This window comes from Felis catus, chromosome B2 (genome assembly GCF_018350175.1).
Source record: "Felis catus isolate Fca126 chromosome B2, F.catus_Fca126_mat1.0, whole genome shotgun sequence".
Lineage (NCBI taxonomy): Eukaryota > Metazoa > Chordata > Mammalia > Carnivora > Felidae > Felis > Felis catus.
This window is the reverse complement of record NC_058372.1, coordinates 75218781-75239652: the sequence shown is the minus strand read 5'-3', so window position 1 is coordinate 75239652 and position 20872 is coordinate 75218781. Positions and strand designations below refer to the sequence as shown.

The following is a 20872-nucleotide window of genomic DNA, read 5'->3' as shown; positions in this document are numbered from 1 at the left end:
TCTCAAAATAATAAACTTAAAACAAACAAACAAATATAGAGGATGTCATTATGTGAAAATTCATCAAGTGGAACACTTATAATATGCATTCTCTTTTTATAAATATGTTACACTAAGATTAAAAACCTAAAAAATAAACAAAAAATAGAAATGAATGAAGAAATGAAATGAAGGAAATGAATTACATCTTTTAGGAGTAAACTGAGAAAATGGTTTAAATAAACAGAAAAACAATAAACATGTTGTCTTTAATATAAAAAAAAAGGTGATGTGCATATGAGGCATAAACTTAAACTTGTTTTTGCACCTTTCATAAAAAGGAACCTGAAGGAGTAAATGGTTGAACAACAGTCTAAGAACAAGTAGGCTTCCCTATTCAGATATCACTACCTAATAACTTTGTAATGCCTAAACATTAGATAGTAGAGACTAAAATTTAATCTCTATTAAAAAAAGAGTTTTCCAAGCAAGTAAGAGCCAAAGGAGTTCATGATCCCTAAACTAGCCTTACAAGAAATGTTAGAGAGACTTCATTAAGCTGGTAAGAAATGGCACTAATTAGTAGCAAGAAAATATATGAAAGTATAAATTTCATCGGTAAAGGTAAATATATAACAAAGGGAGTAGATTAATCACTTATAAAGCTAGTATGAAGGTTAATGACAAAAGTGATAAAAACAACTGCAACTTCAATAATTACTTAAGGTTTACGCAAGAAAAAAGTTCTTGTTAAATGTAACATCAAAAATGTAGAGTTGTAGAATGCATTCAAACTTAAGTTGTTATCAATTTAAAATAGACCATTACAAATATAGATTTTTTTTTTTTTTTTTTAAATTTTTTTTTTTTCTTCAACGTTTTTTTTTTTATTTATTTTTTTGGGACAGAGAGAGACAGAGCATGAACGGGGGAGGGGCAGAGAGAGAGGGAGACACAGAATCGGAAACAGGCTCCAGGCTCCGAGCCATCAGCCCAGAGCCCGACGCGGGGCTCGAACTCACGGACCGCGAGATCGTGACCTGGCTGAGGTCGGACGCTTAACCGACTGCGCCACCCAGGCGCCCCCAAATATAGATTTTTGTATGTAAGCCTCATTCATGGTAACCATAAAGTAAAAACCTATAGTGTAAACACTAAAGATAACAAAAAAGGAATCTACATATAATACTAAGGAAAGTCATCACATCATAACGGAAGAGAGCAAGAAGAAAGGAACTACAAAACAATCAGAAAACAATTAACAAGATGGCAAAAAGTACATACCTATCAATAATCATTTTAATGTAAATAGACTAAATTCTCCAGTCAAAAGACATAGAGTGGCTGAATGGATTAAAAAACAGGATCCATCTAAACACTGCCTATAAGAGACTCACTTCAGATAGACACATACAGATAGAAAGCAAAGGAATGAAAAAAGGAATTTCCATGCAAATGGAAACCCAAAGGAAGCTGAGTTGGCTATACTTCTATCACACAAAATAGATTTCAAAACCAACACCGTAATCAGAGACAAAGACAGCATTATATAATGATAAAGGGGTCAATCCAAAAAGAGGATATAACATTTGTAAATATTATATACCCAACAGAGGTTAGAGTATCTAAATATATAAAACAAATATTAACAGACCTAATTGGGAGAAATTCACAATACATTAATAGTAATGGACTTCGATATGCCACTTACACTGGAAAGGAAATCAATAAGGAAACACTGGCCTTAAATGACACATTAGGCCAAACTGATTTAATAGATATATACAGAACACTCCACCCAAAAGCAATAGAATATGCATACTTCTCAAGTGCACACAGAACATATGTTAGGCCACAGAACAAATTTTAAATCATATCAAACACCTTCTCCAACTATAATGGTATGAAACTAGAAATCAATTACAAGAACAAAAGTGAAAAATTCACAGATGCGTGGAGATGAAACAGCATGCTTGAACAATCAATGGGTCAACAAATAAAAGAAGAAATCAAAAAAACTTTGAGACAAATGAAAAGGAAATACAACATATCAAAATATGGGATACAGCAAAAGCAGTTTTCTAAAGGGAATTTCATAGTACCAAATGCCTACCTCAATAAATAAAAACAATCTCAAAAAAACAACCTAACTTCATATATCAAGGAACCAGGACAAAAAGAACAAATGAAGCACTAAGATAGTAGACGGAAAAAAACATTAAATATCAGAGCAGAAATACATGAAACAGAGACTAAAAACACAATAAAAGAGATCAATGAAACTAAGAATTGGTTCTTTAAAAAGATAAATAAAATTGGATAACCATTAGCTAGACTTAAAAAAAAAATTAGGGCTCAAATAAAATCAGAAATAAAAGAGATGATATTACAACTGGTACCACAGAAATGTAAAAGATCATAAAAGAATTCTATGAATAATTATACACCAACAAATTGGACAACCTATGGGATGTATTTAAATTCCTAGAAACATACAATCTTTCAGGACCTAATCATGAAAAAATAGAAATTCTGAATGAACCAATTACTAGTAAGGACTGAATCAGTAATTTAAAAACCTGCCAACAAACAAAGTCCAGGACCAGATATCTTCACTGGTGAATAATACCAAACATTCAAAGAAAAATTAATACCAATCCTTCCCAAAAAAAGAAAAGGAAGGAATGCTTCTTAACTCATTTTACAAGGCTAGTATTACCCTAATACAAGACAAGGACACCAGAAGAGATGAAAATTACAGAACCAATACCATGATGAACATAAATGTAAAAATCCTCAACAAAATATTAACAAACTGATCTCAACAATACATTAAAATGATTATACACCATGGTAAAGAAGGATTTATTCTAGGGATACGAGAATGGTTCATCATCCACAAACCAATCAATGTGATACACTACATTAATAGATGGAAGACAGAAACCATATGATTATCTCAACAGATGCAGAAAAAGCATTTCACAAAATTCAACACTCATTTATAATAAAAACTTTTAACAAAGTGGGTAGAGAGGGAACACACCTCAACATTAATAAAGGCTGCTAATGACAAGCTCACAGCTAAAATCATATTCAATGGTAAAAAGCTGGTCAGGAACAAGAGAAGGATGCTGACTCTTCCACTTTTATTCAACATAATATTGGAAGTCCCAGCCAGAGCAAGAAAAAGACATAAAAAATACCCAAATTAGATGGGGCGCCTGGGTGGCGCAGTCGGTTAAGCGTCCGACTTCAGCCAGGTCACGATCTCGCGGTCCGTGAGTTCGAGCCCCGCGTCAGGCTCTGGGCTGATGGCTCGGAGCCTGGAGCCTGTTTCCGATGCTGTGTCTCCCTCTCTCTCTGCCCCTCCCCCGTTCATGCTCTGTCTCTCTCTGTCCCAAAAATAAATAAAAAAGCGTTGAAAAAAAAATTAAAAAAAAAAAAATACCCAAATTAGAAATGAAGAAGTAAAACTGTCACTATTTGTAGATGACATATTACATATTTAAAAAAACCCTAAAGATTCTACCAAAATAATAGAAATAATAATTGAAATAATAATAGAAATAATAATTGATGTTACAGGATACGAAATCAATATACAAAAAAAATATGTTGCATTTCTGTATACTAATAATGAACTATCAGAAAGAGAAATTGAGAAAACAATCTCATTTAAAATTGCATCACAAAGAATAAAACCTAGGAATTTAACCAAGATGGTAAAAGACCTGTAGTCTGAAAAGTATAAGATATAGATGGTAAAAACTGAAGATGACACAAATGGAAGGAGATACTATGCTCATGAATTGGAAGAATCCACAAAAATTGTTAAAATGTCCATACTCCCCAAAACAATCTACACATTCACTGTAATCACTGTCAAAATACCAATAGCATGTTTCACAGACCTAGAACAAATAATCCTAAAATTTGTACGAAATCACACAAAAAAACTCAAATGGCCAAAGCAATCTTAAGAAATCTTAAATCTTAAGAAAGAAAGCTAGAGGTACCATACTCCCCTTTTTCACTATTCTACAAAACTATGGTAAACAAAACAATATGGTAGTCATAAAAACAGACATATAAATCAATGGAAGATTATAGAGAGCCCAGAAATAAACCTACACATATATGTAAATTAATTTATGACAAAGGAGGCAAGAATATATACAATGGGGAAAGGACAGTCCCTTTAGGTAAATGGTGCTGGGAAAACTGGACAGCCATATACGAAATAATGAAACTAGACTAGTATCTTATAACATATACGAAAACTAAAGTAGATTAAAGACTTGAATGTAAGACCTGTAACAAGAAGAAGAAGAAACCAGATGGTAAGCTACTTGCGATCCTGGCAATGATTTTTTGAAGCTGACATCAAAGGCAACAAAAGCAAAATTAAAGTTAGACACTACATCAAACTAAAAAGCTTCTACAAGGGGCCCCTGGGTTAAGTCAGTTAAGCATCTGACTTTGGCTCAGGTCACGGTCTTGCAATTTGTGAGTTCGAGCCCCACGTCAGGCTCTGTGCTGACAGTGTAGGTCTGCTCTGGATCCTCTGTCCCCTCTCTCTGCCTCTCCTCTCTGCTTGCTTGCTCTCTCAAAAATAAATAAAATAAACTTTTAAAATAAAATAAAAAGCTTCTACAATAATAGAAAACCACCAACAAAATGAAAAGGCAACCTGCTGAATGGGAGACGATATTTGCAAATCATATATGTGATAAAGGGTTAAGATCCAAAATATATAAAGAACTGATGCAACTCAATGGCAAAAACACAATCTGATTAAAAAATAGATTAAAATCTAAAAATAAAATTCAGGGAACCTAAAGAGACATTTTCCAAAGAAGACATACAAATGGTCAACAGGTGCATAAAAAGGTACTCAGCATCACCAATCACCAGGGAAATGCAAATCAAAACCACAATGAGCTGTCACCTCACACCTCTGAGAACTGACATTCTCAAAAACACAAAATAAGAGTTGCATAAGGGTACCCTTGTGCACTGTTGGTGGGAATCTGAATTGGTGCAGCCACTATGGGAAACAGAATGGAGTTTGTCAAAAAATTAAAAATACAACTACCATATGATCCAGTATTCCACTTCTAAGTATTTATCTGAAGAAAACAAAAATATAACATAAAATATTAATATAAAAAGATACACGCACCTCCCCATAGCCAAGATACGGAAACAAGTTAAGTGTCCACTGATAGATGAATGGATAAAGAAGATGTGGTATATATATTTATATACATACATACACACCACACACATACATATACATACACACACACAATGGTATACCATCCAGCAGTTTTAAAAAAGAATAAAGCCTTGTCAGCTTGTCATTTGGACAATATGGATGGACCCTAAGGATATTATGCTAAGTGAAATAAGTCAGACAGAGAAAGACAAACATGTATGATTTCTTTTATATGTGGAATCTAAAAATCAAAACAAAACAAATAAACTCAAGCTCACTGATACAGAAAACAAATTAGTGGCTGTTGGAGGCAGGGGTCAGGGTTGGGAAAAATAGGAGAATGGGTTAAAAGGTAAATAAATCATGGGGATATAATTTACTACATGGTGACTAATAGTACAGTAATGAATATTTGAAAGTTGCTAAGTAAGTAGCTCTTAAAAGAGCTCATCACAAGAAAAAAATCTGTCGGTGACAGATGTTAACTAGACTTACTGTGATGATCATTTCATAGTGTATACAAATATCGAATCATTACATTACACACCAGAAACTAGTATATGTTATATGTCAGTTATACCTCAATAAAAGAAAACAAAGAGGAGAGGCGCCTGGGTGGCTCAGTTGGCTAAACAGCCAGTGTCAGCTCAGGTCATGATCTTGGGGTTCATGAGTTCGAGCCCCATGTCAGGCTCTGTGCTGACAGCTCGGAGCCTGGAGCCTGCTTTGCATTCTGTGTCTCGCTCTCTCTCTGTCCCTCCCCTGCTTGCACTCTGCCTCTTTCTCTCTCTTAAATAAACATTAAAAATTTTTTTTTAAAAAAGGAGTAAAAAAGACACTATGTTCTTTCTCAACTTCTTAAAGGTTCATCTCAAAATGGCCTTCCAAATTCTGGTACAGGTGTACTACTGACAAAATATTTTCATGAACAGAGGACTCAAAATAACAGCACAGCGTACCTGTATCTTTCCTTGGAATAAGTGAATTATGATTCTCGAGGGGGTGACCAAGACGTTTCCAAGAAGCATTCTCTTTTTTCTTTAGGACAATTTCTATTTTTCCCACATTCTCAACAACCCGCACTGAAAAGATAAATTCCGTTTGTATTCATTGAAACTAAATATAATACATTATTCTAAAATCAATCTTTCTCAAACAATACAAATGTCCTGATCTGATAGGAATAACAGGGATCATTAGTAAGACTTTGTATACATATCAAAATTGTTTATGCCTTATGTGATGTTAAATCCAGTTTAATTTACTTTATGATTCAAGTTAACTTCTTTCAAGCTGATTTATCAAGGGCCAAACTAATATGTATTGACAGTTCTCATATAAGCTCAAATACAGACATGGCAAGTAATTAACACATAGCTAAAAACCAAAACAAAAAAGGAAGGGGCTGGCTGACATATAAATTAGTCCTTGAATGGACTCATAAGAGCAAATTTAATTTATTTATACTCTTAACATTTCTCAATTGAGATTTGAGAGGTTCTTATGAGTAAATTCAGTAGATCAATACTGAGCCTAGTAAACACAGAAAAAGCCTCATGAATCACTAAAAAGTGCATATGAATCTTAAATAATTAAAAACCCTTTACATTATCTTTTTATTTTTGACTTTTTAAGATAGTGCAGAATATATGGGTATAATAATGAGATATAGACTTTACATATTGATAAACTTTTATGAATTGAATATGCTTTTGAAGACCTAAAGTATATTTCATTTTGTCTTTAGAAACACTCTATTCTTTTTCACTGTAAACACATAATTCAATAGCAATTTAACAATAACTTTTTAAGATAGATTAGTCAAATACATTCATTTCAATGAACATTCATTGATTTGAAGCTTAACAAATATGGAAACATGGTCCTTGACTTTATACAATTTACAGAGTTTACTATGTTATATGGAAAAAAAGAAGGCACAGAACCAGTATAGGGTACTCTGACAGTACTTTAAAACAAGAAAGGACTAATATTTAAAAAAGTATACATATTTACAGATATATGTGTACATATCTCTAATGAAGTATTCAGCCTGAAAAAAAAAAAAAAAAAAAAAAAAAGGAAATCCTTCCATTTGCAACAAAACGGATGAACCTGGAGGCATTATGCTAAATGAAATAAGCCAGACAGAGAAGACAAATGCTGCATGGTATCACTTATATGTAGAGTCTTAAAAAAAAAAAAAAAAAGAAAGAAAGAAAGAAAAAAGAAAAGGTCATGTACTCCTATAAACAGAGAGTAGAATGGTGGTTGCCAGTGGCTAAGGGTAGGGTGTGGGGAGAAGATGACAAAAGCATACAAACTTTCAGTTAAGATATGAACAAGGTCTGAAGATCTAATGTATAATTATGGTAACTACAGTTGATAATACTGTTCAATTCCAATTTGCTAAGACAGTGGAACTTAAGTGTTCTCACATACACACAAACAGTAAATATGTGAGGTGATGGATGTGTTAACTCGATTTTTGGAATTCTCTTACAATGTATACATATATCAAATCATCATGCAATTAAATATATTATAATTTTGTCATTTATACCTCAATAAAGCTAAAAGCAAAGGACAAAAACCCAAAAAACCACCATTCTATGAATATTATGTTATTAACAGCTTTGTAAAATCCACATTGCACTTTTATATGCAGAAAAATTCATAATTTAATAAGCTCTGTTAACATTACATATTTAAATATATACACCTAAGAAAAATTTGTCTGGTCTAGTATATTTAACAGGCTGCATGTCAGGAGTGGGGTGGAGATAAGGAGGGAAGGAAGAATGGAAAGAAGACAGGAATTTTTTTCTAAGGAGAGAAAAAGGAAAGGGTAGAGAGATGAAAGGAATAAGGGGAAATTAAAGATGGAGAAAAAACCTGGGGGAATATATTTATAAACATTAACATATTTGTTTATAAAGAAAATGTCACATCTTTGTTTTGCAATATGAAAATATACATATGAAGAATAAGACAAATGCTGATTTTTCTCCTCCTTTCCCTCTCTCTCTCCCCTGTGTGCGTGTGTGTGTGTGTGTGTGTGTGTGCATGCATACATGTAATTATTTTTTGGTAGCTTACCAGAAAAATCTTCTTCAATTTCATGGCTTAGTTCTAGGAAAGAAAAATATGTTAGTTAAAATCCAACTTCAATTCATACAGTCTATGATCATTTAAATGGTTCTTTTATGCACTGTTTCAAATCTCTAAAGGTAAGTAAAACATATTCTGAGAGCCAGGAGAAAGAAACTGCACAACCAAAATGTCAAAGTATTTAAATACAAATACATTTTTTCAACTTCTCAATTCCTCTCCCTATTGAAGACCAAATACTCAATTGCCAACAAGTAGGTAACCCACACTAGTCCAAAGCATGGTCCCAGACTGCCGTCCCTACAAACCAAGACAGGAGGAGGGTGGGAAGGCGTGTTGCACCTGAAGCGTGTGTGCTCTCAGTGTGAGCACAAGCATGGGTGTGTATACGGGCCTGGCTTGGGTCTGGCTTAGTTCTTCCTTTCTTATTGTTCTCTGAGGTTGAATATTCATTCAGTTATTGAAAGAAAATTACTGAGTATGTATTACTTTCTAGGCTTTATGGATACAACAGTTAATGAAAGAAAAACCACTGCCCTTATGGAAATTATGTTCCAGAAGGAGGAGATGGAAGAAATATTTTCACAGACATCTGCTTCAAACTTCACTGTGTTAACAAGGCTATCTGGAACTTACCATTCTGCATTAGTTCTTCCAATCCAATAACAGCATCCAAAAGTATTTTCTTGCAGTATTTTGGAGTCAAAAATAGTCATATTTTTTTCTTTTGTATTGTGTGCTACAATATTGTTAGCTACAGTGTGAACAAAATTAGCCACAAAGTATTTGAAACATAATAGATGGTGACAAGGAGGTTTCACTTAAAGAAAAATCATGCAGTGCTAATGAGTAATGTATACTTTTCTAGATACTAGAGTGTGTGTTTAAAATTCTTCCCCAAGAGGCAATATACTTTAGGTCTCATGTTAAGAAAAAATAGGACAGGTTATTTCTAGAAGAAAAGTTTAAGGTTCCAGTCTGATTAATTTACTGAATAGAGAAAATAGGAAAGAAAAAACATTTTTCTACTCTGATCAAATTCAGGACTGAAGGTATTTCATTAATACAGTAAAACAGTGAATACCGCGACCTCATCAAAATAAAAAGCTTCTGCACAGCGAAGGAAACAATAGGCAGAACTAAAAGGCAACCGACAGAATGGGAGAAGATATTTGCAAGCGACATATCAGATAAAGGGTTAGTATCCAAAATCTATAAAGAACTTATCAAACTCAACACCCAAAAAACAAATAATCCAGGGAAGATATGGGCAAAAGACATGAATAGACACTTCTCCAAAGAAGACATCCAGATGGCCAACTGACACATGAAAGATGCTCAGCATCACTCATCATCAGGGAAATACAAATCAAAACCACAATGAGATACCACCTGACACCTGTCAGAATGGCTGACATTAACAACTCAGGCAACAACAGATGTTGGCGAGGATGCGGAGAAAGAGGATCTCTTTTGCATTGTTGGTGGGAATGTAAGCTGGTGCAGCCACTCTGGAAAACAGTATGGAGGTTCCTCAAAAAACTAAAAATAAAACTACCCCACAACCTGGCAATTGCACTACTAGGTATTTATCCAAGGGATACAGGTGTGCTGTTTCGAAGGGACACATGCACCCCCATGTTCATAGCAGCACTATGCACAATAGCCAAAGTATGGAGAGAGCCCAAATGTCCATTGATGGATGAATGGATAAAGAAGATGTGGTATATAAATACAATGGAGTATTACTCGGCAATCAAAAGTATGAAAACTTGCCATTTGCAACAATGTGGATGGAACTGGAGGGTATTATGCTAAGTGAAATTAGTCAGAGAAAGACAAATATCATATGACTTCACTCATATGAGGACTTTAAGAGACAAAACAGATGAACATAAGGGAAGGGAAACAAAAATAATATAAAAACAGGGAGGGGGACAAAACAGAAGAGACTCATAAATATGGAGAACAAACAGAGGGTTACTGGAGGGGTTGTGGGAGGGAGGATGGGCTAAATGAGTAAGGGGCACTAAAGAATCTACTCCTGAAATCATTGTTGCACTATATGCTAATTTATATGTAAATTAAAAAAAACCAAAAACTAAAATTATAAAAAGGAAAGAGGAAAAAAAAAATACAGTAAGGCAGCAAACAGAATCCCGAGTCACCCAAGGTCTGGAGAATCAGTCTCTGTTTTGCAAAACTAAATGATGTTCTTCATATAAAAATGACTGCTTAAGGGGCGCCTGGGTGGCTCAGGTGGTTAAGCATCCGACTTCAGCTCAGATCATGATCTCACACTCTGAGTTCGAGCCCTGCGTTGGGCTCTGTGCTGACAGCTCAGAGCCTAGAGCCCACTTCAGATTCTGTCTCCCCCTCTCTCTGCCCCTCCCCTGTTCATGCTCTGTCTCTGTCTCAAAAATAAATAAAAACACTAAAAAAATTTTTTTTAAAAGAATGACTGCTTAAAACATAATTTTCTTATTGTTGTTGTTTGTTTCTTTTCTATCTTCTAACTAGAACAATATCGCCTTCATTGGAGCAGAAAAGGGTGAAATCCTAGAGTCATTATGGGCGAAATGTGGATTTAGAATCTGGCATCTTTGGGGTGCCTGGGTGGCTCAAACTGTTAAGTGTCTGACTTTGGCCCAGGTCATGATCTCATGGTTTGTGGGTTTGAGCCCCACATCAGCCTTTGTGCTGACAGCTCAGAGCCCAAAGCCTGCTTTGGAATCTGTGATTCCCTCTCTCTCTGCCCTTCCCTGCTCACACTTTGTCTCTCTCTGTCTCTCAAAAAATAAATAAATGTTTAAAAAAAAAATTTTTTTTTTTAAACCTGGCATCTTTGGTTCCAGATTTTAGTTCTGGTTTCTTTCTTTTGATCTTTAATTTCTCAAAGCAGACAGAGTGAATTGTAGGTTATGAAGGAACAGGCAGCTGAGGGATACAATACAACTTTACAGTCCACGCTGTTTTGGTGCCGCCTTGCACTTCCCATGGTGGAGCTGGCAAAAAAAAAACAGGCCAATGAAATGAGCACTTAGTGATGGCTGTTCTAGGAGCATGGGACAGGTCTCCAGAGATTTGTTTGCAGATATCAAGTAAAAGACATTTAACAAAGCCAGGGCAACAAATATTTCATATCATTACTGACTTTGATTGCACTGAATTGTTTATTAAACTTGGGAAAGGTAAGGTCAGGCTGCCATTTGCCTGCACTGTTGTTAGTGTAAAGAAAAAAATAGAAAAAAGATAAATCAAAAATGACAAAACAAAATGACAACATCAGATAAAATATTTTTGCTACCTAGAGTGTAGACCAAGTTTATTGCCAGAATTAAGGGAAACTGGAGTTGTTTCCATTAATAAAGAATAAAGTACTTACCAACGTGTATAATATATGAATAATCCTTGATAAGTATTTCTGCTCTAAAGGAATCATCCTGATGATCAACTATTACTGAGTCTAGATTAATATCCTTAAACAGAAAGCAGAAAGAGAAAGATTAAAATGTAAAATTTGCCCCAAATTTCTATAACTACTATACTTTTAAGATGATCAGTGGATGTTCATATGGCTCTATCTATCTATCTATCTATCTATCTATCTATCTATCTATCTATCTATCTATCTATCTATCTTTTGCTCCACACTGTCAGTCCAGAGCTCTAACTCACAAAACTGTGAGACCATGACCTGAGCTGAGATCAAGAGTTGGACACTTAACCAACTGAGCCACCCAGGCACCCCCATAAGGCATTTTTTATAGAACCCACAAGGTGAATAAATATTACTCCTGTTTTTTCTCTCTCATACAACCTAGTTCTCCTTCAAAGCACATATTGCAATTTTAATTATATATTTGTTTCTGCTTAATATCTACCTCACCCACTCATCTCTAAGCTCTGAATGTATGAGACTGTCAAGAATATTGCCTGGTACCTAGTAAGTGCTCAGTAAATATTTATTGAATAAATACTCTGGAAAAAATTAGAATCAGACCAGAAATCAAGATATGTATCTTCATTTTAATCTTTTTACTACTGCATGATGCTGTGCAAATTACACAACCTCTTGACTTCAGCTTTCTAGACAGCTCTAATTTCTACATAGTCTTGGTACAAGTTATTGTGGCACCTATCATGTATACTGTATAATGCACGCATTATTCCACATAGAAATCTTCCCCCTTCCCTTAATCATTCATCCTCTGTGCCTCACTGACATTACCAATGGGAGCAGACCCCAACCTCCTTAGGCCATGCCCTCTTGGTTTTGGACTGTGTGATGAGGAGACAATAAAGAGAAGGAGTGGAAGCGGTTCAGGCAGTGCCTCTGGTCCTCTTGGCTGTATCAAGCAGATTACCATCACTCCTGTTGTCACATCATGCTGCAATGGTCAGAGGAACTCACAGCTCATCTGTGGTTCTGCTACTGCAGAAGTAGCATGCATTCTCAGAAATCCCTAGCTGCCAGAACTTGTCTTTAAATTTACATGGTTCCTCCAGTGTGAGAACCTTGCCAGTTGCTGAAGGATGTGTTTGCAGATGTTGTAAGTTGTCTGTGTACTGATCTGATTTCTCAGATGCAAGCCCCATGAAAGCCAAGTATGTACATATCTAGCCCATCATTAGATCCCTGAATTCTAAAATAGTGCTGCAAATAAAGCAGAAATTCAATACGTACTTAGTAAATCAATTAACCCCTTAATTTTAGTTTCAAGAGGGTGTCTGAATCCCATTAGTGTTTTAAGCATACTAAACCAAGTATCATAGTCTCTACTGTCCTTCAAATTCCAATTTATGCACAAGAAATTAGTTCTTACAATGAAGTTAACTGGGATTCTCACTTTTGTTATCCATGCTTACACACACACACACACACACACACACACACACACACACACACACACACAGATGCATGTGTGCGTGGAAAAGTACGTAAAATACTTTGTAGTCTAGCTTTTTTTTAAGACGCTATAGCATGGCTGTTAAGAGTATATACTCTGGAGCCAGGCTGCCTGGGTTCAAACTGCTAGATCTGCCACTTACTGTGTGACATTGGGTAAATTACTTAATCTTTCTGTTTTCCCCATGTATAAAATAGGGATAACAAAAGGATCTACTCCATGGAGTTACCGTGAGTAAATAAGTTAATAATATAAAAAGAGTGCTTAGAAAATAGCTGGCATTTATTAAGACTTCACTTTTTTTCTGATTTTAAAGACATTGTTTACCTTCTGCTTAGTATATATTACAATAGTCACTGAAGAGTCTGTCTGGAACCAGTCATAGCTATAAAATATTAAAAGAATGAATAATTATATCAATAATTGTACAGTAACACATATTAAGTCATTAAATATGTGATTTTAAAAATATATGGCTTAAAAATATGCAATATGACAACATAAGTATATGATTTTAAATATGCAGCTTAAAATCTATAGTGAAAAATATATTTCTCTAGGTAAACTTTGTTCTAAATAATGGGGGTAGGTCTTACAATTAGGGGGTAATTATTCCAACTTGGATTGAAACAAACAATATCCTTGAAAAGATACTTTTTAGAAAGGTTACACATTATATTAAAATCTTTTATATAAGAGCAGTAACACAACATACTTTCTTAAGAAGCATGACAAAATCTACATGCTTATTAACTTCACTCCTCCCTATCACAAATATATTATTATCAAGATTAATAATTCATCAAGGTCTTTTAATGGTTCAACAGTAAAAGTTAAGGTAAAACCAAGTCTTCCATTTTGTAATAGATGTTCATTAAACTGATACTGTTTTTGCACTTATTATAAACATAAGGACACCCTGGAGTAAATCCTAGAGGAGATTTCCTTATGCCCATAAGTTAAAACTGTATATGAAATACTTTAATAAATTTAACAAATATAGCAGGATGCTATTATATTATAGACTGGCAGTGGGGAGAAAGGAAGAAAAAAAAAATTACAAAGAATAAATATAACCCTGAGGGCATTTGAAATGTTAACTTTAACAAAAATATTTAGAGATCACGTAATTTACTAAGACAGTTGACATGCAATACGTTTTGAAGGATTTCCATAGAAACCAGTAAAACAAACTAAATATATGAAAAACAATGTAGTTGAATAAATTATGGTATGGTCATATGATGGAAGGCAGACAAAAAAATGGCTTTTGCAGAATATGACATAGAACACAGGAATACTGCTCATAAAATACATTGCAATGCCAGTCTTATCAAAATAGAATAATATGGAAATAGGTATTATATGAATCAAGCTGGGTGGAAAAGACCAAATATTAAGTACACATCCAGAGTTGATAGATTACAACTGATTTTAACACTTTCTATTCTATTTCTCTAGATTTTCCAAGTTTTCCACCATGAATGTATATTTTATAATCAGAAAAATATTTTTGAATAGTTTTTAAAGTCAAAAATATTTTTGAAATTTTTTAACTTAAAATTTTTTAAACACAAAGATTTAAACACGTAAGTGTTTAAAATGGATCAAACTTTAGTTATACTAAAAATTCACACATACAGAAAACAGCCCATTCTCCAACAATGCCTGATAAATGAGCACTACAGTTCTTATGTCAAAGAACCATGATTAATACAGTAAGCATGAACTCAAACTCAGAGCTGTTTATTTTTTTTTAATGTGTCTATTTTGGTGTAGAAGTAATTTAGCTTTTAAAAAGTACAACAAGAATCCATACCTTGGAGAACTACAACCTTCTTTGGCAAGTGTATCTGCCACTTGGCTCTTGGGAAGCATGCCTTCACAAAGAAAAACAAAACAGCTACCGTTCATCTAGATAGCATTTATTTTTTTTCTTCTTTTTAGTAAAATTCTTATTAAAATAGTATAAAAGGACACAAATCATAGATGTACAAAAACTTACCTTGTAGCCAGCACCACCCCTCCCCCCAAGGGTAACCATTATTCTGACTTTTAGCATCCTTAGTTTTTGCCTGTATTTGACCTTTATAAAAATGGAATCATAAGATATGTTCTCTTTTGGTCTGAGGCTTTTTTTGTTTGGCATTATGTCAAATAAGTATGATTGATAGTAAGCAATAAATCAAACCTTGAGGCTTCTGAACTATTACCCATGCTGTTGAACGCATCAGTAGTTTGTATTTATACTACATTGTATAAATATGAGAGTTTATACAGTCTGTTGCTGGACATTTGGGTTGTTTGCAGTCTTGGGCTATTATACATAAATAGCACTGTTATAAATATTCTTGTATATGTACCTGCACATTCTTAAAGAACATATATCCGCATTTTTGCAAGTATACAAGGTGTGTGTAGATCTGGCTTTACTAGCTGCTGCTTAACAATTTCCCAAAGTGGTTGTACCAATTTATATTTAATACCAGAAATGTCTGAGGGTTCCAGTCACTCCACAATCTCACTGAAATCAATCCTGTCAGCATGCAGCAACACAGCATTTTAAAAGCCCACTAAAACTGTGATTTTTAGTTGAGAACTCAGAGATGTGGAAGAACTCTAGAGATTCTGTAAAGCATTCTGTATTTCCCTCCCACAACAGGACTGTGCTGTTGGTATCTGGAAGGATCGGTTTGGAAAAAAAAGAGGCCTGCTGCCAAAAGGCTGTTGCAAATCACTGCAACAATTACATTTCTATTCCTCAAACTGTGCAGGAAAACAAATTTAATGTTTTGTCTCTGGTGAATCCTGGAGGTCTCACATCAAAAGTCACAGTTGGGGCACCTGGGTAGCTCAGTTGGTTAAGCATCCGACTTAGGCTCAGGTCTTGATCTCACTTGTGGTTCGTGAGTTAGAGCCCCGTGTCAGGCTTTGTGCTGACAGCTCAAAGCCTGGAGCCTGTTTCAGATTCTGTGTCTCCTCTTTCTGTCCCTCCCCTGATCATGCTCTCTCTCTCTCTCAAAAATAAAATAAACATTAAAAAAAAATTTTTTTAAAAGTCACAGTAATATGGGGCACCTGGGTGGCTCAGTCGGTTGAGCGACCAACTTCGGCTCAGGTCATGATCTCACAGTTTGTAGGTTCGAGCCCCACATCGGGCTCTATGTTGACAGCTCAGAGCCTGGATCCTGCTTCAGATTCTGTGTCTCCCTCTCTCTCTGCCTTTCCCCTGCTTTCTCTCTCTCTCTCTCAAAAATAAATAAACATTAAAAACTTTAAAAGAAAGTCACAGTAATATAAAATCAGAGAGGGGAGGCATCTTTGAAACAAACTAATGTAGAGGTTTCAAGATTGTTTCCAGCCATAGAAGCTTCTGTTTAAATCCAACTTAAGTGCAAGCACAAGATATCAAACAGCCATATTTTGGGGGATGAGGCTGATCATGAGCCCTGAGTCCAGGCCTTACTCACTCAGTTTCCATCTCTTCCTATGCAACTCTACAGAACACAATTAATATTCAGATAAACAAAAGAAGTCTCAAAGATGGGACATAACAAAACCACAGTTATGAACTAACTAGGAGTGAATCCTAAAGAACAATGCTCTACCAGAAAACTAAAAGTATAACAACAGGACTATAAAAATGAAAATGTATTTTTATCTCAAATGACAAAAAATAAGAAAAGATAATCTTCAACGTTTATTTATTTTTGGGACAGAGAGAGACAGAGCATGAACGGGGGAGGGGCAGAGAGAGAGGGAGACACAGAATCGGAAACAGGCTCCAGGCTCTGAGCCATCAGCCCAGAGCCCGACACGGGGCTCGAACTCACGGACCGAGAGATTGTGACCTGGCTGAAGTCGGACGCTTAACCGACTGCACCACCCAGGCGCCCCAAGAAAAGATAATCTTAATAAATTATTTGAAAAATCACTTAAAAGATATTTCACTATGAGATTAATGTCATTTATCATATGGAGGCCTCTTAGATATATAAATAAAAAACAAATGCATCACGATCTAAGACTTTGCATAAGAAAAAGCTATCAATAGGATTCACAGATTGTTACTCAATTTTGATCTTATTAGGGTCTTATTAGGACCTGATTAGGACCAAGAAATCTGGATTTGAAGTCAGTATCAGCACTGTGATCTTACAAAAACCACCATTTCTGCTTCCTCAAATTCAAACTAGTAAAGAAATTTGCTCTGCAATCTCGAGACAGCAAAGGAGACAATTTCCAAACATTCTAAAAGACTATACAATGTCATACAAATATGTCTTTTTAGAACAGAATAATGTCATAGGCTGTGGAATGTGCTTTGATTTCAACATCTGCCAAGCAAAATAAAACAACTTATATATAATATCATTCTAGAAAAGTTGAAGGAATCTGTGGTGAATGAGGGGTGGAGTAAAATAATTAACTAAAGTTAGGTGGACTGAATGGATATTCTCTTTCCCCAAAGTGCTGCTTGATGACTGTTGTTAATTTGAAGGGATCAGGTCTCTAGTGGAATACCACAGTAATCTATCTCATTCAGGATTTAAAATAGTTATTTGAATAACAACATTCCTGGCAGACAGATCACATCTGCAAATACACAGACTTACCACATAGTCTTGAATGAACCAAAATGAGAAGAAGCTAATAAATATAAATATAAATATAAATATAAATATAAATATAAATATAAATATAAATATCACAATCTTATAGAATACAAGATCATGACAGGTAACTGTGCCAGCCAGACACTTAGGGACACGTGTTAATATTCCATTCTTAAGGCCACCTTGAACCGAGGTATTAGTTAAATGCAGTGCATCCAGAGGAGGGCAACAGGAAACTAATGGATCTGGAAGCCATATGTGGTGGGAATGGAAATGCCCAGTGTATCAGTAATTAGTCTTTAAGCAATGGTTTTATGCCTATTATCACAAAAGAGTCAATCAGTATATGGAACCCAAGATAGGCCCTTCATTTAATACAGTGCTATACTATCAGACAAAAAGCTTCAGGTGTTACATTAAAAACTGAAATAAGTCAGTCTACATACAGACGACGGTATTCCTCAAGTTAAAAAAGGAAGGGTAACTAATCTGGCAATCTAGCTTATAGCTGAATTTCTATAACTTTCTTTTGCAAACATGGAGAAAAAAAACCTATTTCTAAACATACCTTACTGAGAACAAACTGAGGGTTGATGAGGGGGGTGGGAGGGAGGGGAGGGTGGGTGATGGGTATTGAGGAGGTCACCTTTTGGGATGAGCACTGGGTGTTGTATGGAAACCAATTTGACAATAAATTTCATATATTGAAAAAAATAAAAATAAATAAATAAATAAATAGGAAAAAAAAAACATACCTTAAACAAGTAGTTCAATCAACGTAGCCCCAGGCATTTCCTAAGAGTCAATACTGACCACTACACCGTATGTATGTATGTATGTATGTATTTATGTATGTATTGACTGATTGATTGATTGGAGGTGGGGAGGGGAGAATGTCAGTCATAATTCTCGGTCATACTGAATGGCTGAAGAAGCCAGAGCTGCTGAGCCTGGAAAGAGTAGTAATAGGCTATTCAGCATCTATATGCAAACACTGGCACTCAGCTCCATGCCTGGGGGATATGACTTGTTCTGTCTTGCTTCTGAGGGTGGAACTGCTCATCACTAACAAATATTCAAGCTGCAGGCAGATGATCGCCATGTTCAGGGATGTTCCAGGAGGGACTACTTACTCTAAGAGTAATGGCTGGAGTAAGGGATCTATAAAGTTCTGCCAAAGCCTCTAAGTTTAGGTAAGTAAAGACATCTTTTGTATAAAAAATATCCTCCCCGCCCCCCCAAAAAAATCCAAATACTACCCCAAATAATTCTGTAAAACAATTCTGTATGTGAATGTAATTCATAAGAATACGATCCATTTTTTATCATAAATTTATATGACTTACCATTTAAGACTTTCTTTTCTTCATGATAGTCTGTACAGTGATTTAGAAAAGAAAAGTCAGATAATAATACTATAACATCAAAGAGAGTATCAGTTAATATTTGAAGATAACAGCCCCTTCCTTGAAGAGTTTCTGTTCAGGTCTGAGGAGAAAAACAAAGCTAATAAATAGATGGTCGATGTTTCAAACAAGGAAGCTTCATTCTGAAAATTGCTGGGCCATTTCTTCTCCAGGTGTTTGTCTCCCACTTCACTGAGCTTTTCTCTACTTCTCTGAATACTTTTTTCTAATATCTTGGTTAATTTCTTTAGAAAGCATATAAAAACCCAAGTTTTGTTTAGGTCATCATATTCCAAAGTAATCAAAATTATTCAGAATTTATTATATTACACATTATAAATAAAATGTTCACGCTAACAACCCAAAGAAAGACACCTTATACCTTTCTTATCTAATCTAATCTAGGTCAATACATAAAAAGATTATTGCTTACTCCAAATTTAAACGGCAAAATGATGAAAGTATAAGACTTTCACTTGTATGTACAACACAGTAATATTTAACAGTTATTTTCTTTCAGGATGGCAACCAACTCACAAATCTACATTGTATTTTGACCACCAAAGATGCTACACCATATGGTCAAAATAAAACCCTCAGCAAGTTAACAGAGTTAAAAAAAAAAAAAAAAAAAAAAAAAGAAGGAGGAGGAGGAGGAGGAGAAAAGAATTCAAGCCAACAAAATATCCAAGCAGTAAACTGGTAGATATCAATTGTTGAGGTGACTTTGTTTTATAGAAAACAAAAACTAAACCACTTAAATGAAGGCTTTCAAATCTTTTATGTTCTGATTTTCAATCAACCAGGGATACCACAATTACCTCTGCTTCACTCAACTATCATAAAATAATCATGATTAAGGAGGCCAGATGACTATTCTTTTTATTTTCTTTATTTTACCAAAATAATTTCAAAGCTGAAAGGGATCTTAACAACATGCAGCAAATTACCATCTGATCCCCTCATTTAAGACTGAAAGTCAGGGGTCAAGGACTTGAATGAAATCCATAGCTTTTTAGCAACAAAGCCAAGATTAGACTTCATAGCCTCTAAGACTCAGCATCATATTTCTTACTATGCCATTGCTAGTGTTAATACTTTCTGGAAAGACAAAAGACCTAAAAACCACTTGACTTATACCTCAAAATGAGCTCTGCTTATCAAGTGCCAAATAAAAATCTAGTCATTACAGTTTGCAAGGGATCACTGATGTCCTTGCTTGATCACTTACTTTCATCAGTGGGTTTCATCTGTCTTTCCTACTTAGTTTTAATTATTTGTTTTATCTTAGAACAACCAACAAACGCACAGATAAAAGTAAATTAAATCTATTTTCGGTGTACCACATACTTGGCAGTTTGATGAATGTCATTTATCAAGTAAAACAATTTGTTTTTATCTAAGAGGATCACAGCTTTTGAAAAATTGCCCCACATAATTTGTTTCTAAGGAAAAATATATGTTTATCTTATATGATTTACTTCCCGCCTGACATGAATTGATTGAACCTGTCAGAAGTTTCTGGATCCTACTACATAGGTCATTTTTTCTGAATCTTTTTTTTTTTTTTTTTTTAATGCAAGAAGTACCAGTAGGAAGAGATTTTTCTACTTAAACGATCTAAATTAC

At 34.8% G+C, this 20872-nt stretch overlaps 1 protein-coding gene across 3 annotated transcripts in view; it reads right to left on the bottom strand.

The window, feature by feature from the left end:
* Positions 1 to 20872, bottom strand: part of CYB5R4 (cytochrome b5 reductase 4) — a 100385-nt gene that overhangs the window by 30336 nt on the left and 49177 nt on the right. For all 3 annotated transcript variants that reach the window (XM_019830915.3, XM_019830914.3, XM_003986344.4), the window contains exons 5-10: positions 19184 to 19213; positions 15041 to 15101; positions 13549 to 13606; positions 11697 to 11790; positions 8300 to 8332; positions 6160 to 6282 (exon numbers count right to left, since the gene is read on the bottom strand). In XM_019830915.3, coding sequence (XP_019686474.2) covers positions 6160 to 6282; positions 8300 to 8332; positions 11697 to 11790; positions 13549 to 13606; positions 15041 to 15101; positions 19184 to 19213 — 399 coding nt within the window. The remainder of the gene's footprint in view (positions 1 to 6159; positions 6283 to 8299; positions 8333 to 11696; positions 11791 to 13548; positions 13607 to 15040; positions 15102 to 19183; positions 19214 to 20872) is intronic.